Source organism: Hylobates moloch, unplaced genomic scaffold (assembly GCF_009828535.3).
Source record: "Hylobates moloch isolate HMO894 unplaced genomic scaffold, HMol_V3 SCAFFOLD_2, whole genome shotgun sequence".
In the NCBI taxonomy this organism is placed as follows: Eukaryota; Metazoa; Chordata; class Mammalia; order Primates; family Hylobatidae; genus Hylobates; species Hylobates moloch.
The window spans coordinates 50,080,957-50,105,792 of record NW_026652277.1 but is presented as its reverse complement, the minus strand read 5'-3'; the positions used below and the strand labels follow the sequence as shown (position 1 = coordinate 50,105,792).

The 24,836-nt window shown below is 41.1% G+C and overlaps 1 protein-coding gene and 1 pseudogene across 1 annotated transcript in view; both read right to left on the bottom strand.

Moving 5' to 3' along the window:
- The window catches only part of TMEM150C (transmembrane protein 150C), a 78,714-nt gene that overhangs the window by 8,232 nt on the left and 45,646 nt on the right, over window positions 1–24,836 (bottom strand). Inside the window, exons 2-6 of the mRNA XM_032149075.2 lie at window positions 10,811–10,900; window positions 9,303–9,356; window positions 9,142–9,174; window positions 8,974–9,041; window positions 2,634–2,761 (exon numbers count right to left, since the gene is read on the bottom strand). Coding sequence (XP_032004966.1) covers window positions 2,634–2,761; window positions 8,974–9,041; window positions 9,142–9,174; window positions 9,303–9,356; window positions 10,811–10,890 — 363 coding nt within the window. The 5' untranslated portion in view covers window positions 10,891–10,900. The remainder of the gene's footprint in view (window positions 1–2,633; window positions 2,762–8,973; window positions 9,042–9,141; window positions 9,175–9,302; window positions 9,357–10,810; window positions 10,901–24,836) is intronic.
- Window positions 1,382–2,476, bottom strand: LOC116466151 (small ribosomal subunit protein eS6-like; annotated as a pseudogene).

Genomic DNA, 24,836 nt, shown 5'->3' with positions numbered 1-24,836 from the left:
AAGTCTGTCTCCCATCCCATATACTAGCCACCTGGTTTCTCCAAGGGAAACTAATTTGTCATTTCTCATGTATTCTGTTATATTCCAGCAAACGTTCTTCATAAGTAGTGTCAACATTCATGGTCTTGAGTGTTTGTGGTTCACCAAAGCCACCCAATCTTGGGGATTTTTCTAGGACTTTTGTAAAGAACAAAATGTGTTCTTAGTAACTCATCAAAGCCCTGGTCAAGAGAAACAATAGTGATTGAGCACTTTACAGCATGCCTGTACCCTCAGCACAGGCCAGCAAGTGGGGGAAAGACTCCCACCAAAATTTCAGTTAACATGCCCCATGCCTTACATTTTGGATCTTAACAGGATAAACTCTCAAATATTCTCCTGGTAATCACTGCCTCAGCCAATATAATCCAAGAATGCAGCTTTCTGGTTGCCTAGCTGGATATAGATGGGAGATAGAATAGTTAGAGGAATTGGTGGGATTGCCCATTTACAACTCACCAAGCAAAAAATACTTACTGGGTTGCTACTATGCGCCAGGGGAAGTCTTTGGGAATGAGTGACCCTGGTTTAATGAATCAGCAGTGCTGAGGGTAGGACAAGAAATGGCCTTAGAAAATCCACTACTATTTTCATTAGGAACATTACTAAATGAACAACAGAATGCTGAGGGTCTTGAATGCCTATGTCATTTGGGGTTTCATTCAACAGACGGGGGAAGAGTGTCAGGATCAGTGTTTGCCCTCAAGGAGGAAGTTTCTAGCTGTAGTAGAAATAGCATAGGTTGGAGGTTGGTGGGGAGGGAGGGAAATCAGTCAACCACTGTCATAGTACAGAGGTTTCCTTGTCTATTTTACAAATAAAGTCATTCTTGTCAAGACTTGGGTAATGGTATTGGCAAGGAAAATTATGCTTAAAGGTTGTGACCTTGGGCTTCTGAATTTCTAGGAAGAAGAGTTAGGAGTAGTATATCTTTATACAAGTCATAAGTGTTCTGGAGAAATTCTGGGCTTTCAAACTTGACTTCCACATAAATTTGCTAATCTGAAAAGCATCCTTTTATCCAGTAAGGATGTTTGGTGTTTAGTTATAGAAAGCTAATGATCCTATTGGTTTGCTAGAAAGGTACATTAGGATCCAACTTGTTATGAAAAAAAGTATAAACCACTTGGAAATCCTCTGTAGAAAATATACAGCTGTTCTAGTAGCTGCTTTTCTCAGTAGCCACACTGTATTTCATAGGCATATTTAACACCCTCGCACGTTTAAGAGAACTCAGGAAGACCAGGCTGAGAGACTAGAAAGGCCGAACTCCGGAGAACCTGTGCATATTAGGAACCAATGTTCCTAATTTTTTTTTTTTTTTCTTTTTGTGAGTCTGATCTTATTTGTTACTCAAAAAATCTTTTTCCTGACTAGATTCAGACTTAGAAGCAGAAGCTCGCAGAGAGGAAAGTCTGCGTCTCTTCACAACTTGTTCCTTGCACTTCTCTTTAGCCTCCTTCATTCTCTGGGCCGAAAGTTTAGCATATTCTGCAGCCTCTTCCCTATTTTTCTTAGTACACTGCTTCTTCAGAGCAATAGGCTGCCGTTTGTGCTGCAGGACATGTGGAGTAACAAGACGCCGAATCTTGGGTGCTTTGGTCCTAGGTTTCTTAGCTTCTTTGTTTAAGGGCTTTCTTACAACATACTGGCAGACATCATCTTCTTTAGAGACACTGAAAAGTTTGACCAGGCGCGGTGGCTCAGGCCTGTAATCCCAGCAACTTGGGAGGCCGAGGCGGGCAGGTCGCGAGGTTAGGAGATCAAGATCATCCTGGCTAACATTGTGAAACCCCGTCTCTACTAAAAATACAAAAATTTAGCTGGGCGTGGTGGCATGCCCCGTGGTCCCAGCTACTCAGGAGGCTGAGGCAGGAGAATTACTTGAACCCAGGAGGCGGAGGTTGCAGTAAGCTGAGATCTCGCCACTGCACTCCAGCCTGGGCGACAGAGCGAGACTCCCTGTCAAAAAAGAAAAGAAAAGTCTGCGGATTCTGCTAGCTCTTTTAGGCCTCAGGTGACGAGGCACCCTAGTATCAGTCAGTCCAGGTATAGCCTTCTCTCTTTTTTTCACAATAACAAAGTTGAGAACGCTCAGATTGGCATCCACAATGCAACCACGAACTAATTTTCTCTTTCTTTCTCCAGCTTTCCTTGGTCTGTAACAGGAATGTAACAGGCAGGCGGGCATGGCCATGGGTCAAGATACCCTGCTTGTTGTTTCCACCCACAAACAAGAAACCTTGTTTGTTGTTCCCACCACTGATTCGGACCACATAACCCTTCCATTCTTCACCCAGAGCATAAGCAGCAACTTCTGTGGCCATATGCTTCTCATAAAAAGTACGAAGTTTGCGTTCATCTTCCACTTTAATGAGTTTCTGGCAGCCAATGGCTAGGAAGGAAATGTTCAGCTTCATCTTGAAGCAGCTGAACGCCTCCGAGTTGCCATGGAAAAGAGTCCTAGTTTTTAAAAAAAGGTTTGTGCAGAATTATATGGGCCATATGGTGATTATACCTCAATAGCTTTGATAGTCTCAGAAGTGAAGGTCTTACCAGTGTCAGAGGGAGGTGAAAAAGGCCAAATCAAGTACCTGAAAATTACCAAGTAAGGTCATTCCGAAGGAAGCCAGACACAGAGCCACCAATCCACTAATATTCAGCCATGGGTTTAAAACCTTCGGTTTCAGTTGTATGAAGCGCAGAACAGCTACCACAAGGGCTAGGAATAAAGCAAAGTCTTAAAATGAAAGAAATTAAATCACACACCTAGACTGTGAGGCAGAATTCTATTATTATTATTTTTTTATGCTGCACTATTTTCTTAGGTAAGAGGCAGAATTCTAAAGCCGCAATGTGCAAAATTCAACTTTTCACCACAGCACATTTTACATCTCTGGAATGATCCACAATTTTTCAAAGAAACTTTCCATGCAATGCTTATGATTATTTAGATGTTTTATTATACTCAATCTGGGGAAAGCAGAGAGGCAGAGAGGACTCGAGGCAAGAGGGCTGTATGTTACTTGGGTGAGGCAAGGATGATAGGACTATGAATAGTGTTGTTCTCAGAGTTTTCAAAAACAAGGTCAGCACAGGACAGACTGGCTTAGGAGAGCACTGCAGAGGCTTGGCACACAACAAATAAGATGGGATAAAGACAGACCGACTCAGTCTTCCTTTAGCTTAGAATAGTGTGGAAAATAATGATAGGGCAGGAACATAATGGGAAGAAGAGAAGGTTACCACATCTAGACAAAACTGCTGGTGCCAGCGCCATAAACCATTCCTGAGAAGAAAGATAATGGAAAGTGTACAAATTCCTTTATTACTGGTTTTACTCTCACTTCCCTTCGATTCTACTTGGAGGTGTTCACTGTCAAACGGCAAAGATAGTTAATCCAAATTACAGAAGTGACAATATTCACACTTACGAAATCTATTTTAATACAGCAGATTGAGGGATTTGGTATGTACTAAAAATCGTACCTAGTATACCAAGAAAACTCAATTCCTGAAAATAATATTAATTACTCATTTTAAAAGTCCACTCTATCTTTTGAAGCAAATTGGTATCTGAGAATTTGAAGAGAGAATGAGGGAAGTTACTTAGATTGCAAATCTGACTTCTAATAGTAACCTTGGGATAGTCCATACTCAAGGCCCTAATCTAAGGATGACCTTTTTTTGCCTAGTGCAGAGATGTTTTCATATTTATACAAAGAGTTGGGAGAGGTTAGTCTATAAATGATGAAAAATCACTTTCAATTAATGTAACTTATATCTACATGTAAGGAAACAAACTTACTACTAAGATAATTTATCTTGACGTTAAGGTTCAGCAGGAAAGACAACTAGAAATTCAAGAATTACCCTATTTATACAGCAATTAAGTTGGTAATTATTTGCTAAAGGTTTTACTTTGATTACAGACCATTATTAGTAGCCATTAATAAAGAAAATCTATCCATAAATTTGCATTTCCCAAGTATGTTAAATTTCATAGTGTAACCGTATGGCTTTAAGCTCGATAAGTTGACTTTTAGTTCTAAGTACTTCTGATCAAAGAGTGGTATAAAACTTGATTAATATTTGGATTTTAGAAACAAAATAGAGATAAATCATGATTTGCAAAAGTCTCAAATTGTTCAGCCCTGACATATCTTTTAGTATATGCTTCAGCTAGTACCAACTATTGATCGGAAAATTAATACACTATACCTGAGTTGACAGTAGTTTCTCAAACTATTGGTTTAAGGGACCTAGGTAGGAGTTATATCCGAAGTCTTTAACAATGACACTAACTATCCTAGAGGATGAAAAATAGGCACAATGTCTTATTAATTTTAGGATAGGAATAGGAGGAGGAAGTAGGGGAGAGGAGTAATTCAACACATGGCACTCCATCACAAAGTGATCATCAGCTAAAGAAGCCATTAGATTAAGCCTAGAGACTCAACACAGGCACCATAGGATATCCTTCTAATAAGCTGTGTATGGCTGTTAGGACATAATAACAAGATGCTAAGATAGCACACTTAATTTTTTTTTTTTTTTTTTTTTGAGACAGAGTCTTACTCTGTCGCCCAGGCTGGAGTGCAGTGGCATAATCTCAGCTCCTTGCAACCTCCACCTCCTGGGTTCAAGCGATTCTCCTGCCTCAGCCTCCCAAGTAGCTGGGACTACAGGCCCATGCTACCACGCCCAGCTTATTTTTGTATTTTTAGTAGAGACAGGGTTTCACCATATTGGTCAGGCTGGTCTTGAACTCCTGACCTCAGGTGATCTGCCCGCCTCAGCCTCCCAAAGTGCTGGGATTATAGGCATGAGCCTATAATATAGACGGAGTCTCTCTCTGTCGCCAGGCTGGAGTGCAGTGGCGCAATCTTGGCTTACTGCAACCTCCGCCTCCTAGGTTCAAGCAATTCTCCCGCCTCAGCCTCCTGAGCAGCTGGGACTACAGGTGCACGCCACCATGCCCAGCTAATGTTTTTGTATTTTTAGTAGAAATGGGGTTTCACCATGTTGGCCAGGATGGTGTCTATCTACTGACCTTGTGATCTGCCTGCCTCGGCCTCCCAAAGCGCTGGGATTACAGGTGTGAGCCACTGCGCCTGGCCGGCTAATTTTTTTTTTTTTTAAATGACCACTGAAAAGTATTACTCTGAGAACTCTCTGCTGGTCATTTTGTGGGATAGGATGGTGCTGGGACTTGATCTAAGCCCTAAACCCAGTTCCTGAAATGGCTCTTCATATTGACCCACCCAAATAGTTTGTTCCTTTATGCCCAGGAGAACAGAGTTGATGGCCGCTGTCTTCATTATCTATTTCTGTCCAGTGAACACAGGACATGCAACATCTCCTGGTCCCTGCGTTGCTAGCTGTCCTATTTGTAATATGAATGGTAAGTCATCTTTTCATGAACAAATGATGAAATTCAGCAGGAAACAGAAACCTATTTGAAGACAGAGATTTAAGCCAACACTCCTCGCTTCCAGAATTGCATTCTAAACACCACACTTTGCCCTTTTTTAATCTCTTAACTCCATTATTAATCAGATCAGGGGAGGCATACTTTCCTTTTAAAATAGATTCTAGCTGAATTTTTAGAATGATGGCTCTAATAAAGATTCTGCCCCTATAACAGTTTTACTAACACTTAAGTATGAATGGAGGCAGATTTGGACTGTTATGAAGTCCATTTTCAACCAAGTAGTGATTTAATTATACCTTCTTGAAAAAGACTTACAGGCCATTTCAAAGCCATCTTTATATACACTAACTTTTACCACATTCATGTTCCGATCAATAGATATATTTTTTTGTTTCATTAAAATTTTTAGATTTCACTAACAGTTTCAGAAAAGATTTTAAAAACTCATCCTTCTGTGGTTTTTGATATTTGGAACAGTCCTTTGCTATACAGGTGTCCCCTACTTAATTTTCCTGTCTATTTTTAAAAGAGCACAAATAGAATAATGGCTGATTTTTCTAATTACATTTTAAGTTCTGAGTCTGACTGGGTTTTTAAAGTTCAAAACTCAAATAACATCTCTTCCTTGCAGTTCTAAACTGGTACCTGGCCAAATTTTTGCTTTGTTTTGTTTCACTCTTTATGCACCAATGATTCCTATTTATGACTGCGGTAGAACACAACTGTCAATATGTTTTGCCTGAAGGAGGAAGAGTGGCTGCTATTAGGTGACTGAAATCATTCAGCTATTAGCTTTATCCTCACAACCTCCCCAGGGCAGAAAATTATATTCCTTTGAAGAAATTTGTCTTAGGTCTTTTTCTCTCCCACCCCGTGGAAAGAAATGCAGTTTCAAGACAAAAAGCATAACTAATTCTCTAAAGAAAATAATTGAGCATTCAATCTTTGATTAGTCTGTCAAAAAAGATAAAATATCTTTGCTAATTTTAATACATGCTACACTGACTCATTTTTAGATTGCAAATTATAATCTATATGGCTGCCGAAAAGCAGTGACTGATAGGCGGTGTGGGTTATTTCTTAAAGTCAGTTATGTAGACTAAAATAATAGTCTGAAGTCTAACAAGGGCAGGCCTGGGGAGATGAAGGTATCCACAGTTTAGAGGAGAAATCATTAGTAAACTGATTCTTTTTCACTCTCAGAGTTGATAAATAAATACTTGTTGGTTTGCTCCCATTGAACACTAATCTTAATCAATTTTATGTCTACCAGATGGCACTAAAATGAGGGAAGATAATACAGAATAAACACTGGATGTTGTAATACCTTAGAGCAAGAGCTAGCAAAAGCTTAATTGCTTCTTGGTGGAGCAGGAAGGACTGGAGAATAAGATGATGACAAATGTCATCTGGAACAGGGGATCTTGCTTTCATTGCTTTGTTTTTGGAAATGGTTTTGTAATTAGTCAATCATAAGCCTTACAACTGGATAAACTTGTGAGCTATACAAACTGGGTTTTTAAAAATTATACACTTAAAGACTACTGGGAAATATCAATTTGTCTTAAGCATACAAAGGAAACAATATGTGGCTTCCAATGTGCTCACTGGTTTGTTTAAAGCCCAGTGGAGGACAGACAGCTGGTGACAGCTTTTTTATATTCCAGGCTTGAGTATCACGCTTAAATGAGGTAGTATTTGCAGAGCACTTAGCACTGTTCCTGGAATAGAAATGATGGCTATTAATTATTGCTGTTGCCCCCTGTGGGATGATCATACGAATAGATGGCAGCCTGCAGGCCTACGTGCTATAATGGCAGAGGGGCCAGGAAAGGTCCCTGACTCTGCCATTCAAGGTTCACTCTTGGGGATTTGTGCTCTGTTAAATGCAAATATTCCTTAGCAGCTATTTATGTCTTGGGATGAATAAGTTTATTAGGTCTTTTCAGAAGAATGGTGTCAAGAGTAGAAAAAAGGAGCACATATAAAGCTCCTGGCAGCTCTGAGGCTGAAAGCAGTGACAACCAAACCTGACTGCCCAGGACTGGCCCTGGTGCCCACGGGTGCACCAGATACTACAGGTGCCATCCTTCTTGATACTTGTGAATATCTGGGATGTGAAAGTCCTGACTGCCAGGAGCATAAAGAGGAGAGCTTTTTTAAAGACTCGGCAACCCCAGCATCAGGGTATATTTAACTTTCTCCTTAGTGGTAGAGTAGCAGCCCAGGCCTTCCGGACACCTCCTGCTTTGGCAAATGGGATATGCTTTGGGGGTGGCTGGGGAGGGCTTTGACAGAAAGGTGGTTAGCTCCAGGGAAGAATCTTGCTAACTGCACAGAAGCTCCCCAGTGTACTTCTTTTTGAAGCTTCAGGTTCAAGAGAGGCCTGATGGGCCTGACGGGAAACATTCTCCATGTTTCTCATGTTCTGGGCTTTCTGAACCAGCTAAGTTTCTGCCTGTGTTGCGTGTTGGACCACCTATCTCCCTTGATTTTCCACTGACTTCTAAAGGTCTTCCCATTCTTACAGCAAATATTTAAAAAGAATACATTAAGAGTGAGTAGGAATTTTGGGGGGTAGAGGTAAAATAACAGGGTACTTCTTTGGGGGACATGTCCCACAAAGGTTGAATATTCCCTCAGTAATAATACCACCTCTTACTTGGAGTGAAAGTCTCACCATCAAAAGAACCACTTCCAGAACACCATTGTGGGAAGGGTGGGCTGTGTCTGGTCCTTCCTAACAGCATGCTGACAGTGACAGCTAGTTGACTCTTGGAGAGACACTGGGAAAGCCTGGCATTGAGGAGATGGTATGCAAGGTAGATTCGAAAAAGGATAGAGTGCATGGCTGGTTCCCAACATCTCTGGAGGACTACGCAGGGTCATGGACGCACTCACAGAAGGATAGAATATTACAGGAGGGTCTTGGGCCCCAAAGAAAAAGTGAGGAACTGGGGCTAGATATGAGTACTAAAGGTTTCTTCTTCTTCTTGTTAAGCTTACTTCTCTATTTGCCAGCTTACTATATCTATAGGCACAGGAGAGAGTGTAAACCTAATGCTAATGTTGACCTTTAGGTTTAAAGACAGTATCTACACACATCAACAAATATCACAAAGCCCATGCATTTTTTTCACCTTTGCTAGTGAAGGAATAAATAAAGCATTCTTTTCAAAGCAAATGTATTATACAATATTACATTCTCATGCAGGATTTTATATCATGAAATATATTATTTTACGCAGCAAAATAGATCAAGTCAAGAGTATCTGAAATGATAAAGATGGTAAAGGGAAGAGAAAATGTAAGGACAGCAGGGTGAACATAAATGGATGTACAAGAGAAAAAGACTTAAGACAAAGAGCTGGCTTCAGCATATTGACGTGGTATGAAACTAAATGATCAAATAAGCCCCCCATTGTTTTGATAAGGGTTTGGGAGAATTTAAAATAAAAAATGTACCAAAGCACATAAAGCATTCTTTACCCTCTTCTTACCTAGGAAGGCTGCCATGTTCATAACTTGACTAAACACACAGCTTGCAGGAGGATCATCACCTGCAATGCTTGAAAAAGATGAAATGTTTTATAGTTACTATATAAAAATCTGTAATCCTCCTAACTTTTCCTATGGTCCCACAGGGCAGAAGAGAATTGCTGGGTTACCTTATATACGGTGCATGCTTCACACCAGGTTTCCTGGATAACAAAAAAAAACACAGAAGCTCAGGTTAAAGCACTGTCATTTGTGCAGTTTAACCTTCCCAGTGGGAAAGTTTTTGCTAAATCTCTTGATGAACAATGAATGACCCACAGATAAACTTTACCTTTCAGCTGAATTTAATGGTAAAATTTTGTCATCTTCCACAGCTATGAAGTATCTATCAACAAAGAATAAGTTTATAGAACAAAGAAATTGAAAAAAAGAATCATTTGTTTCCCAGTTTTATTAAACTAACTGCACTAATTCATATTCATTTTTTCCAACTGAGAAATGCTCTTTTACAATTCTTTACCCAAAGATCATCTAGTTCTTTGAAGCTCAAATGTCATTATTAGTAATATTTCCTTAATTTTCAAAACATCCCCAAAGTAATGGCCATGCTTATAAACTGGAAACTAGAAAACAAGGAAATAGACCTTATAACTTTGAGCAAACTAAAATTAGGGTTCAGTTTCTAACTTCTCAGGAATATGTGTCCTACCTTTCCTAACAAACTTTGAGGAACTAAAATGATTTTCTTAAAGTGAATATTACCTAAAATAAGCAAGTGTGGGAACATTTTGTAGTAAGCCAGGACTTCCAATGTAATGATATTCATTTTATAAACATATCAGGCCAGGTGCAGTGGCTCACACCTATAATGCCAGCACTTTGGGAGGCTGAGGTGGGCAGATCACGAGGTCAGGAGATCAAGACCATTCTGGCTAACACGGTGAAACCCCGTCTCTACTAAAAATACAAAAAATTAGCCGGGCGTGGTGGTGGGTGCCTGTGGTCCCAGCTACTCGGGAGGCTGAGGCAGGAGAATGGCGTGAACCCAGGAGGCGGAGCTTGCAGTGAGCCAAGATCGTGCCACTGCACTCCAGCCTGGGGGACAGAGCGAGAGTCCGTCTCAAAAAAACACAAAAAACAAAAACATATCAGACCCAGGCATGAATAACTGGACCATGAACTGGACTGCAGATGGAATCCATGGCATGTTAGTGTCAAATTCGAAAATCTTGCAAATAATTAATTCATATAACCAGTTTACAAAATGTTCATTACAACAAGAACATATGAACACAAAAGAAACTAGTATTCTTCACCACCTGCTTTGCATAACTATTACTCACTCTTGTTACTTACTTTGGTTAATAGAAAATAGGAAAAGAAATGAGGACTTTAGCAAAGTTGAATTAGTAAAATATATTATTTTAAAGTATTTATAAATACAGTCATAAAGATATGCCATCTACTATTTTTTTTGGGGTGGGGACAGTCTTGCTCTGTTGCCCAGTCTGGAGTGCAGTGGCGTGATCTCAGCTCAATGCAACCTCTGCCTCCAGGGTTCAAGCGATTCTTGTGCCTCAGCCCCCAGAGTAGCTGGGATTACAGGCGTGTGCCACCACGCCCGGCTAACTTCTGTATTTTTAGTAGAGACAGGGTTTCCCCATGTTGGCCAAGCTGGTCTCAAACTCCTGACCTCAAGTGATCTGCCTGCCTTGGCCTCCCAAAGTGCTGAGATTACAGGCATGAGCCACCGTGCCCGGCTGCCATATACTATTAAGGTTTACATTTTTATCTACATTGCACCTGAATCCTTAAATAATTAAATGAGCAAATACTCACACTATCCACAATCCAGCTGAAGTAAACAAAGTAAATACAAGAGGTAGGAACATCCATACACTGCATTTCTTCCCATCCATGCCTGTACCACTGAAATAAAATAAACACGTATTAATAATTAAGGAAAACATTTACTTCACTCTTTCAAGATAGAAAGTTTAGTCTAACTGGGCCGGGCACGGTGGCTTATGCCTGTAATCCCAGCACTTTGGGAGGCTGAGGCGGGCAGATCGCAAGGTCAGGAGGTTGAGACCATCTTGGCTAATACAGTGAAATGCCATCTCTACTAAAAATACAAAAAAATAGCTGGGTGTGGTGGCGGGCAACTGTAGTCCCAGCTACTTGGGAGGCTGAGGCAGGAGAATGGAGTGAACCCAGGAGGCGGAGCTTGCAGTGAGCTGAGATGGCGCCACTGTACTCCAGCCTGAGCGTCAGAGTGAGACTCTGTCTCAAAACAAAAAAAAAGAAAGTTTAGTCTAACTGAAAAAAAAAAAGTGTATTTTATGAAACCATGATTCCAATTGGTATCATTATTCTCACCTACTCATGTGGGAAATCCCTGAAACAGTTAACATGGATGATTGTTATCTAGCTTAAATGTTCCAGAGTTTTAGTTAAGAATTAATAGAAAATTTATTTTTAAATTTTTTTTGTAGAGATGGGGTCTAGCTATGTTGCCCAAGCTGGTCTTGAACTCCTGGCCCAAAGTTATCCTCCTCCCTTGACCTTCCAAAGTGTTGAGATTACAGGCATGAGCCACAGTGCCTGGCCAGAAAATTTTTCACAGAAACATTTATCCTTGTATAAGTATTGATACATTTAAGAAAAGACAAAAGAGTTTGGGTTAGGTTAGGACTTTCGCTAGAAGAGCTAAGTACCAAAGGTATACTTCAACCTACTTTTAGTACTAATATTAACATTTATGTATGTATGGAGCTGATCTGTACATAAATCTATAGGTTGGCAGACAAAGGTGTTAAAAACAAATGGTTACTAAATAAATTAGCAATTATCAGGAGGAAATGACAAATGCTTTGCAAATCTGAACTTTTCTCATGACATGTTATTGAGCAGCAATCTCAGGAGACTAAAGATGAATGCTCTGTAAAACAATGCATTGTGTATAACTTTAAATTAGTGCTAATAAATACACTGAAAAAAATACATATGTCTGGCATTTTGGAGGTTACAAAAATATATAAATAAAAAATCCCCCCGCACACAAATGAAGTGAAAACTAGAAACTCCAGAAGTATCTATGAAAAATTATCAGTATTAAACATAAAGAAATAACTATCACTTTATGTCTTAACTGCCAGACAAAATCTATCTGAGACATTGGATGCCAACATAATCCTTATGGCAAAAACACCTGTTCTAAGGAAATTAAGTGCCCACTGGGGACCTGACAATCAGAAGAACAATGTGATTAAATGGCACCTCTAGGGAGATATCAATGCTCTTTATTTTGAGTTTTACAATTAAAACAAGTTTTTTTTGTTTTTTTTTTTTTTTTTACAAGTTTTTACAATTAAGTTTGTTTACTGGTTTGAACCAGCACTACCCCATTTGTGAATACCTCCAAGACATCTGCTTTCATATGCTGGGACTCTCTGGACCTTCCAAGTGTTGAGACAAGAGAGGAAACATGATGCTCGCTTCAGGCTGGTGAACCAATCCCTTCTGCAACATCTCAGGAGGTCTTAGTTCCCAGAACTGGTCTACCTGATTACGCAGATCTTTCAGACTAGGAGATAGACACTGGGCCTAATAAAGTGTCTTTCAACAGTTGTGCCTTAGTCTAAACACATATCTGGGCAGTGGTGTTAAATAAATTACAGAATCTAGTTTACAGATCTAAATTACAGAATAGAGTTGAAAGACATTAGAGCCACTTTCGATAATTTAATTTGCAACTAATCTAATCCAATACAATCTAACTCAAAATTATGGACACCCTACCTGTGCCAGGTCCTATACCAGGTGGTGGCAATACTGAGGCGAGATCTAATGAATACGACTATTTATACGTAACATTCTATGCAATATATAAAAACTATTGTATGAACTAGTGGTCCATGGCTTTCTAGTTTATATAATATGGAAGAACAGTGAACATTTTAAGTATACACAGTATTGCTAGTCAGTCTTTATTCATTTATTTATGTCCAAAAAATTGTGGGCTCATAATAAAGCTATCCATTATGCCAATAAAAATAATTCCATAAGTAGCCAAATGTAGAGGGAGCACAGAAAATAGGAGTGATGACTGAGTATGTAAATCAATTATTCTAGGTCTGCCAATGAAATAGGTTCCTCGAATAGGATGAGTACAGCTGAGATGCTTAGGAGATCTGGTTCCCAACCTTGGCTTTCCCAATAACTGACTAATTGGGTCTGGGTCGTTATTTAAATCTGTAACACCATTTTCTTATGGTGTTACAGAATCTAGGAGCTGAAATGTCTTTCAGCTCCTAGATTGTGAGATTCAACTAAATGAACACTATAGAATGCAAAGAAAGGGAGAAGGATGTCAAGGACAGAGTGGCAGTACCTTGGAGGTTAAGCCAAGTCTGGTATTTTATACCTTTGCAAAAACAGAATGATCCAAAGTACTCAGAATTATTGGCCCCAGAGAAAACGTTAACTATTGTTACAACAGATTGATGAATAAATCAGAATGACAACTTGTTAATATACAATGAGAGGCACAATTGTCAAATGGACAAATACTCATGCTGGCTCCCCTTTTAGTAATGTCTATACGGGAAATCGAGATTTTCAAGCAGGGAGGTAGAGTGAAGAGGGTTAACAAGATAATTCTAAGACTATGGCATCAAGCTACAATAGCTTTATATACTAATTTCCTGGCCCAAGGTCCTGGGATGTCCCATTTAGCCACTGATTCTCATTTACCTGCGCTTGTCAGCTTATATTGTGACTAAAGAATTTGCAATAGGGAAATGACTTTGATGTGCTCTGTGCTCCAGGTACTGGGGAAGGATTCCAGGAGGTTCCTGGAGATGAATGTTTAATTTGGTTTACTTTCACAGGACTCTCTGAGCTGCCTTGGCTTGACAAGTTCAGATACTTGACTGAAAGTACCTTTTTGCAAAGGATAAACAATATATTAAATTAACTCTCTCTCTTTTTTTTTTTTTTTTTTTTTGAGACACGATCTCGCTTTGTCACCTAGGCTGGATGGGGTGCGGTGACGCGATCATGGCTCACTGCTGCTTCAACCTCCTGGGCTCAAGCGATCCTCCCACCTCAGCCCCCAAGTAGCTAGGACTACAGCTGCACGCCACCACACCTGGCTAATTTTTTGTATTTTTTGTAGAGACAAGGTTTCACTCTGTTGCCCAAGCTAGTCTAGAACTCCTGAGCTCAAATTATCCACCCACGTGAGCCACTGCCCATGGGCAAATTAACTTTGTTAACTTTGCCTTACTGCTGCCTGAGAATTAAAGTTAAAAGTAGGAGATGGATCTTTTTCTTGCATCCTTCCAGACACCATGAAAATAAACTGGCCCATTGCTTCTAATCACGTTAGAAAGTGTCACCCAAACTCTACTTATATTTCCTAGCAAGAATAAGTTCCACTCCTTCCCTGAGCTAAATCACAAGTTTCCTCCCAGCTAGAAGAGTACATTTCCCTCTTTAAGGAAAGAGGGAGAGAAGAATGGAATATTCCATACTCCTAAAATAGTTTTGTATTTGCATTTTTTTTAAAGAGATGGCATCTCACTATGTTGTCCAGGCTGAACTCAAACTCTTGGGCTCAAGAGATCCTTCCACTTCAAACTCCCTAGTAGCTGGGACTATAGGTATGCACCGCCACACCTGGCTTGTTGTATCTTTACATTCTTTATTGTGCTTTTTTTTTTTTTTTTTGAGATGGGGTCTCACTCTGTCACCCAGGCTGGAATGCAGGGGTGGAATCTCGGCTCACTGCAACCTCCGCCTCCTGGGTTCAAGTGGTTCTCCCACCTCAGCCTCCTGAGTAGCTGGGATTACAGGCACCTGCCACCACACCCGGCTAATTTTTATATTTTTAGTAGACATGGGGTTTCACCATGTTGGCCAGGCTAGTCTCGAATTCCTGACCTCAGCTGATGAGCCTGCCTTGGCCTCCCCAAGTGCTGGGATTATAGGTGTAAGCCACTGCACCTGGCCAGTACTTCTTTTTTATTCTACGTAATATTTACTCTATTGAAATTATCTTCCAATAATACTTCACAGTAAAAAAATTAAAGATAATTCTTCCCACGTCCTAAATGGTTAATTATATCTAGGACAACGTCACCTCATGAGCTTCTAACAAATGGAGGAAAAAAAGCCAGAACTGCATAAACCTTCTTGAAAGGGTTCTGGCATTTAGATTTGCTTTGGAAGACTCTCCTCCAAATGGTATCATTTATCCAAATGATTTGCAAAGCTGTTATCCAGATGGTCAGCTCTTCCTAGAGAGCCAATACTGCAAACTCTCTGTATATTTCTGTCGCATGTTCTTTTCTTCCAATAAATGTCATTCCCTAAGTCTGAGTTATCTTCACTCTCTTTTACTCAATCTGTGGTGTGAGTGAGACTGCACAGTGGGGCTCTTCAACACTGAGTCAGATGATGAAAATCCCCACCTTCTACCGCTCGCTTTGTGACCTGGCATCCCTGCAGTTCTCTTTGTTCCTCTCAGAGAAAATGACATGTAGCATGAGGTCTGCAGGGGCTCCCACTGTTGACATTTTCGTTGCTCTGGACGTCTTCAAGCTGCAAATATCCAAGAGAACACCTGGCCACTTGAAAATGTACGATTTTGTGGAAGTGAACAGAGTGTTACTATAAGCCCATATTAATTTATTATTTAAGACTCTAACTCCTTTAGTTGGTTTGAAAAGGGGGTCTTTATAAAGTCAAAATTCACGGCCGGGTGGGGCGGCTCAAGCCTGAAATCCCAGCACTTTGGGAGGCTGAGGTGGGCGGATCATCTGAGGTCAGGAGTTTGAGACCAAGCTGGCCAACATGGTGAAACCCATCTCTAGTAAAAATACAAAAAATAGCGGGGTGTGGTGGCACGCAACTGTAGTCTCAGCTATGCGGGAGGCTAAGGCAGGAGAATTGCTTGAGCCCAGGAGTCGGAGGTTGCAGTGAGCCGAGATCGCTCCACTTCACTCTAGCCTGGGTGACAGAGCGAGACTCTTTCTCAAAAAATAAACAAACAAATAAATAAATATAGTCAAATTCACATGATTACTCATACTTCTGTCATCAAATTCAAAACAGATAGTTTGTACAGTTTTAGCTACTGAAGCTACAGAGTGAAAGAACATAGCATAGCATTACCCATGCTAACCCTTGAGGACAAACTTTCTATTTTATCAAGCTGCAAATGGAAATGGAAGCTACAAATGGAAAAATAAAGCCCAATCTTCATTTACAGCTTTAAAAACTTTATTAGGGCCGGGCGCGGTGGCTCACGCTTGTAATCCCAACACTTTGGGAGGCCAAGGCAGGCAGATCACGAGGTCAGGAGATCGAGACCATCCTGGCTAACACGGTGAAAGCCCATCTCTACGAAAAATACAAAAAATTAGCCGGGCGTGGTGGCACGCACCTGTAGTCCCAGCTACTTGGGATTCTGAGGCAGGAGAATCGCTTGAACCCAGGAGGCAGAGGTTGCAGTGAGCCGAGATCGCACCACTGCACTTCAGTCTAGGCGACAGAGCAAGACTCTATCTCAAAAACAAAAAACAAAAAAAAAACTTGATTAGTGAGAACCACTTAAAACAATAACTGTGAAATGTCATTGTAGTTAATATTTCCAAGGGCTAGAAAGGACTTGCTTATTATAAATAGAAGGACTTTGTCCTCCCTGGGGCAATGGAGAGAGGTAGCTATAGTTCACAGATTCTGGAGCCAGGCTACCAGGGCTTGGAATCCAGCTCTGCCTCTTATTAGCTGTGTGTCCTTGGTTAAGTCTTCTCTGTGACTCTGTTTCTTCAACAGCAAAGTGGAAATAATAATGGTATCTACCTTATAGGGTTTTACTGAGGATTGAAAATATGTTTAAAGCACTCACAACAGTGGCTGGCATACAGCCAGCATTTCAATAAATGTTAACTGTATTATGCTGAAAGTGCTGTTCGGGGTCTTTGGTTATCCTTTTTTGTCTTGTAATTTATCAGGAAATGAGCTCCCTGCTACAGTAATTTTTCATTCTGCTCTCAGGGCCAACTAGAATTAAGCAGAAATGATGAACGAGTCGCCCACTCATGACCACGACTGTCACAGTGTCCATGAACTAAGAGCATCCTTGGTTTGTTTTTTAACCACCTGTAAATCTTATTTTTCTTTTGTGTCATGGGCAAGTGTGAAGGGCTTTTATTATCTTATCATTCATTTGTAATTATAAGGGGTAATGATGAGGACTGTTTATTTTGTTTTTCCCCTAAAATGTTTGCAGGCGCTCAGATATAAATCAGCCTGGGGAGATATGCAACACAACCAACAAATGTCACACTTGTTCTGCTAACAGTGAAAATTTTGTTTTCACTGAATCCTAAGTTTGGGAAGGCATAATAGTCAGGTGACCTGGTGTCACTTTAAGAGTATATGACTTCCCTCCATCTGTGGATATAAAAAATATTATTCAATTAATGAGGTCAATCCCCCTGTTCCCACAACATTTTTCATAAGTGCTGGCAAGAAACAACATGTAGTAAAGGATTTCTGTTTAACATTACCATTCCCAAAAGAATATGATGATTCCTAAGAAGAACCAATGGCAACTAGCTTTTCTCCAATGCTGTCTTGATTTCTAAAAGCAATCACCTTCATTCAACTGACAGATGACTATAGGACTATAGGGATCCTTCCATGCCAGTGACCTAAGGATTCTTTTTCTCAGAAATCAATGGAGCACATTGTCCCAACACTATTTTTTTTTTTTTTTTGAGATAGGGTTTCACTCTGCCACTCAGGCTGGAGTGCAGTGGCATGATCATGGCTCACTGCAGCCTCAATCTCCCCAGGTTCAGGTGATCCTCCCACTTCAGCTTCCTAAGTAGCTGGGACTACAGGCGTGTGCCACTATGCCCAGCTAATTTTTGTAGAGATAGGGTCTCATCATATTGCCCAGGCTGGTCTTGAATTTCTGGGCTCAAGTGATCCACCTGCCTTGGACTCTCAAAGTGTTAGGATTACAGGCGTCAGCCACTGCGCCTGGCCTGTCCCTACACTATTGACAGAATAATCCCAGAAGGAATTCCCTTCTACCAGCACTTTAATTCAATAATACTGTCTTAGAGTTTCTATGCCAAGATCCTCTTCAGAGTCCGTTTATATCTTTAATAATAATAAAAATATTGCCCACATGTGGCAGATGTAACTGCCAACCCAACAGTCATTTCTCCTCTTTTTCTTAGCTAATAGAAGTCTAATATTATTAGGGACAGCAATGTGCTCAGCCCAAGCTATAGGTCATGAGTTGTTAAGCCAATCATAGTGATCTCATTTTCCTTTAACAAGTACCTTTCCAGACTCCTTTGAACCCGGCCCATGAGATGCAAGAGGAAGTCTACTGAGCAGCAAATGGCAAGAGTTTGCATCCTTGATAGTGGATTGTTTCTCTTATGCCCACCCTACTTCTCTCCCACTTGGGATGCTATAGTGAAAATATGTCACCTAGTGCTATGGCAGCCATAATGTAACCACGAGACAAAAAAACGTGGGGACCCAAAGTCAACATACTGAGAGTGGCAGATTAGACGGTGGGAAGAACTGAGTCCTTGATAACATCATTAAGACACTACCAAATGCTCAATATCACCTACCTCCAAACTTGTAATGTGAATAAATTAAAAGTCATTATTGCTTTATTACTGTAGGGTGGTAGAGCACCAACATTCACTCTCTCTCCTTCCATTATAATTTGGTAAGCGGCTGCTCACCTACCTTATACTTCGCAGCCTCCTTTGCAATAAGTGTGGGCCTGTGAGTAAGTTCTCTCCAATGGAAAATAAGTGAAGGCTCATATGATAACAGGATTGTATTAATACAGGAAAATTTCATTTTCTAGAGGAGTATACTATTTAGCAGCCAATTGTCACAATGTCTAAAATTCACTTAAAATTTTCATCAATGGGGTGATGAAAAAGTTTTAGAGACAGAGTGGTGATGGTCATACAATACTGTGAATATAATTAATGCCACTGAATTAATTAGCAATGGTCACAATGGCAGTTTTTGTTATATATATTTCACCAAAATTTTTAGAAGTTTAAAAAGCCATTTCAAAAAAGATGAAGTACCACCTCACCCATTAGGATAGCTATTATCAAAAACAAAAAGTGGTCTCCGGGCAGGGCATCTCTGAAAGAAAGGCAGCAGCCCCAGTCAGGGGCTTATGGATAAAACTCCCATCTCCCTGGGAAGGGCAACTTGGAGAAGGGGCAGCTGTGGGTGCAGCTTCAGCAGACTTAAATGTTCCTGCTTGCTGGCTTTGAAGAGAGCGGCAGATCTCCTAGCACAGTGCTCGAGCTCTGCTAAGGGACAGACTGCCTCCTCAAGTGGGTCCCTGACCCCCATGCTTCCTGATGGGGAGACACTTCCCAGCAGGGGTCGACAGACACCTCATACAGGAGAGCTCTGGCTGGCATCTGGCAGGTGCCCCTCTGGGACAAAGCTTCCAGAGGAAGGAACAAACAGCAATCTTTGCTAGTCTGCAGCCTCCACTGGTGATACCCATGCAAACAGGGTCTGGAGTGAACCTCCAGCGAACTCCAGCAGACCTGCAGCAGAGGGGCCTGACTGTTAGAAGGAAAACTAACAAACAAAAAGGAATAGCACCAACATCAACAAAAAGGACATCCACCCAAAAACCCTATCTGAAGGTCACCAACATTAAAGGCCAAAGGTAGATAAATCCACGAAGATGAGGAAAAACCAGTGCAAAGAGGCTGAAAATTCCAAAAATCAGAATGCCTCTTTTCCTCCAAGGGATCACAACTCCTTGCCAGCGAGGGAACAAAAGTGGACGGAGAATAAGTTTGATGAATTGACATAAGTAGGCTTCAGAAGGTGGGTAAAAATAAACTCCTCCGAGCTAAAGGAGCATGTTCTAACCCAATGCAAGGACGTTAAGAACCTTGAAAAAATGTTAGAGGAATTGCTAACTAGAATAACCAGTTTAGAGAAGAACATAAATGATCTGATGGAGCTGAAAAACACAGCAGGAGAACTTCGTGAAACATCCACAAGTATCAATAGCCAAATCAATCGTGGCAGAAAGGATATCAGAGATTGAAGATCAACTTAATGAAATAAAGCATGAAGACAAGATTAGAGAAAAAGGAATGAAAAGGAACAAACAAAGCCTCCAAGAAATATGGGACTATGTGAAAAGATCAAACCTTGATTGGTGTACCTGAAAGTGATGGGGAGAATGGAGCCAAGTTGGAAAACACTCTGCAGGATATTATCCAGGAGAACTTCCCCAACCTAGCAAGACAGGCCAACATTCAAATTTAGGAAATACAGAGAACGCCACTAAAATACTCCTCGAGAAGAGCAACCCGGGAGGCAGAGGTTGCGGTGAGCCGAGATCGTGCCGTTGTACTCCAGCCTGGGCAACAAGAGTGAAACTCTGTCTCAAAAAAAAGAAAAAAGAAAAAAAAAAAAAAATGTGGCACATATACACCATGGAATACTATGCAGCTGTAAAAAAGGATGAGTTCATGTCCTTTGCAGGGACATGGATGGAGCTGGAAACCATCATTCTCAGCAAACTAACACAGGAACAGAAAACCAAACACCACATGTTCTCACTCATAAGTGGGAGTTGAACAATGAGAATACATGGACACCTCGAGGGGAACATCACACTGGGGCCTTTCAGGGGATGGGGGGCTGGTGGGGAATAGCATTAGGAGAAATATCTAATGTAGATGACCGGTTGATGGGTGCAGCAAACCACCATGACACGTGTATACCTATGTAACAAACCTGCATGTTCTGCACATGTATTCCAGAACTTAAAGTATAATTAAAAAAAAAAAAAAGGAAAAAAAAGTAACAAGTGTTGGCAAGGATGTGGAGAAATTAGAACCCTTGTGCATTGTTGCTGGGAATGCAAAATGTTACAGCTGCTGGAAAATGATATGGCAGTTCCTCAAAAAATTAAAAATAGAATGACTGTATGATCCATAAATTTTACTTCTGTGTATATAACCATACAAATTGGAAGCAGGGACTTGAACAGATACTTGCATACCCATGTTCATAGCAGCATTATTCACAATAGCTAAAAGGTGGAAACAAGTGTTCATCAACTGATGAAGGGGTGAATAAAATGTGGTCTAGACATACAATGGAATATTATTCAGACTTACAAAGGAAGGAAATTCCGATACATGCTAAATTATGTATTAACTTTGAAGTCATTGTGCTAAGTGAAATAAGCCAGACACAAAAGTAGTGAAATTCACAGAAGCAAAAGTGGAATGTTGGCTGTCAAGGGATGGGGGAAAAGTGGGAATGAGGAGTTATTGTTTAATGGGTACGGAGTTTCAGTTTTGCCACTGAACTGCACACTTAAAAAATCACAAATTTAATGTCATGATATTTTACAATTTAAAAAAAAGACAGTCATAAGGAAAATGTGTGACTAAAATCTGGTATGTGCCAACAAAGTCTGTTGACCTTAAAAAAAAAAACCTGTCACCTGACCTAACTTGGAAAGCAGACCACATTTCTATTGAGCCTCTACCCAGACTGATTTGCAAAGAGAGATACAAAAGTAGAGGAAGAGTTTAGAAATTTGATGTCTTGAAGGGTTGGAAAAGCCAGTGACTTCTATACCTCAAACAGCAAGAGACTGGAAATGAAAATAAGAGTTTTGCCTTCCCTCTCAACTCTGCTGTCTCAGAGGGCTCCGTATAGCTGCCACTACAATGAGAGAGGAAAACATGGAGGGCAAGGAAGCAATGAAATAAAGCAGGCATATAGCCCAAGTCTTGGAAAGAAGGTTGAGAGAGAAGGCTGGCATGTGAACTGGCTGGAAGTTCTGAGTACCTGAACTGCATTAGCAAAGGGACCATAGCCAAGCCAGTAATATGACTGTTGCACTCTCAAACTTCCAAATTTGCACCAGCAGACAGTGGGCTGCAAAAGCTGAACAGCCACCAAGTGGGGGATAACCCCAGCACCCACTTTAGATTTGGCGAAGGAGGAAACTGAACACAGAGAAGTCCCTTCCCCAAGAGCAAGGCCAAGGGACACCAAGAGCATGAGCAAGGGCTCTCCTGAAGAGCAGAACCAGAGTCTAGTCAGGCAAGCTCCTCTTCTGCCGGGGCAGGGGGCGTTCCCATTGCCTGCTGCAGGATCCCAGCCTTGCTATGGACCAGGGGCTGCTGTGTGCATTTCCTCCTCCTCTTTTTCCAATGGGAGTTTTAATTGTGTTTTTTCTGCTCCCTGTTCTACCGTGGCATATTGAGTGTGAGTATGAGTGCAGAAGTGGGGAGATAACTTGCCTTTTAGTTCACAGGTTGCAAGACCATCAGGAACCATGTTGGAACGTAATGGAAATAATTCATATGTTACCCAGTGACCATGGATTTCCAGGCAGTGCATTTACTGGATGGGGCTTTGGTTTGTCTCCCTTGGGATGAAGCAAGTGTGTTCTACGTGTAGAAATTGGGGCATTCACTGATTCTTGGTGGTCAGAGGCACTGACTCCAGCAAACACAGCCAGCTGACTATGAATATCCATTCTTCTCTTCTTCCACTGTGTCAGAAGAATAGCTAGGCACATGGCTGCCTGGCTACATGACTCTCCCCATCTTCCTCTGCACTGTGAAGTAGCCATGTGAATTAATTCTTGCCAATGGAATGTAAGCTGCCTGGCACATACTCATTTCCTACGAACTGGGACATGATGACCAAAAGACGAGCTATGCTGCAGATGGCCTGGTTATCATGAGCCCCTTCTCCCCTCACTGATATGAAATAGCCACCATGGACTGTTACGTAAAAAAAAAAATTCATTTTTAAGCCACATTATTGTTGCCTTATTGTTGTTATAGCAGCTGAACCTTTCACTGTAGCTAATACATTCAGATACTCTGTTAACTGAAGCCCAAACACCTCACCTGATGTTTCACTCTATTCTCTATAAAAATGACAAAGTCACTCTGTCCATTAGCTACTAGAGAGGTACATTGATTCTGAGGTGACACTAACTTAACAGAACCTTACTCTGGTGAATCCACTGATACCCAAGAGTTCCAAGTGACTAGGTGGTTCCCCTCAGCACAAGGAGGAATTAAGGCCAGGCAACAGGTTCCTCACTTAGCAGTGGCCCACCTTTGACATATACAATTTTTAGAAAGGTTTTATAAATATGCACACATATGTTTTCCTTAAAGATTTCACTGTATTTTACTCAGCACAGCACCCTGAGAAGTATAGGAATGGCTGGGTAACATGACTAATTTCATTTTATAGATGACAGTGAGGTGATTACTCCCAACATGACTGACTCAGCAGTTCTAAAGAAATCTCTTGGCCAGGCGCGGTGGCTCACGCTTGTAATCCCAGCACTTTGGGAGGCCAAGGTGGGCAGATCACGAGGTCAGCAGATGGAGACCAGCCTGGCTAACATGGTGAAATCCCGTCTCTACTAAAAATAAAAAAAAATTAGCTGGGCATGGTGGCACGTGCCTATAATCCCAGGTACTTAGGAGGCTGAGGCAAGAAGAATCGCTTGAACCCAGGAGGTGGAGGTTGCAGTGAGCTGAGATCGTGCCACTGCACTCCTGCCTGGGCGACAGAGTGAGACTCTATCTCAAAAAAAAAAAAGAATCTCTTCTAGTCCTTCAGCCATAGGCAGTGATTTCATGTGCCTTCCTACTCCTAAGGCAAAAACAAACAAACCAAAAAACTAAATCTGTACGGCAGCCTGACCACAAGCTAACTGAAAATGAGATCTTTGTGCCTGGAAGCCCCTGGTCTACAGCTTTGAAATAGCATCACAGCGACCCTGTTTCTGGCCCATAGTCACAGCTCCAAGTGCCAAAACAAACAGTGAGCCTTCACAATGCTGGCTCTCCTTGCTAGGCTCTGACATCAACACCTCAGGCCTGGTTCAGTGAAGAGAAACAACCAAACATGAAGCAAACCAGAGCACAACTAGAAATGCACCACTCAGATCCCCAGAGGACAGACAGGCCCAGAAAGTTCAAGAGATGGGGACCTGAGAAGCAAACTCAGGTTGAATCTTATGTGGCTAATGGTAGAACATGAAGACTGAGAAATGCCAGGCGGATGCATTTGACCATCAAGCCCCAAACACTAAACTCGAACCTCCTCCTCAAACAAGCTGGCAGCTGCTCAGTGGATGTGTTATACCAGGGTGATAGTCAAAATGATAATTCTTCCATGCTCCATTCTAATGGGGACTCAGAACAGAGCAGGAACCATGAGCACATAGCCTGGATCCAGATTCTCTGGTTTCAAATCCAGGCTCTGCCACTTAGTAGCTGGGTGATACTGTACAAACTGCTTAAACTTCTTTAAGTCTCAGTTTTCTCATCTATAAAATGGGGATCATAATAGTACCTATTTCCCAGGGCTGTGGTGAAGATTAAGGGAGTTAACATATATAAGACTATTTTATAAGCACATGGCAAGCATTCAATAATTGGAAGCTGTTATTGTTATAAATGGTTGTCTCAGTACCACTGATGCCCATTCCATTTGTGGTCCAGGAAAAGAAGGTAAAACTGCAGATCTATTCCAGCTGAAAGATGACTGCTTAGGAACTCAGTGAGAAACCTGAGAGAGAATGTAGAATAAGCTTTTAATGTCCTCTTGGTGAAGCAAAAGGAACAAATCCTTCAAATAGTCTCTTAGAAATTACTTTACGCTGATGACTTCTTTGGAAGGACAAAACACATGTGAAATATACCAGATCATAAGTTTCTTGTCGGAGTTCAGACTGATGATGGGGAAGGTTGTACATCATCCTGCATCC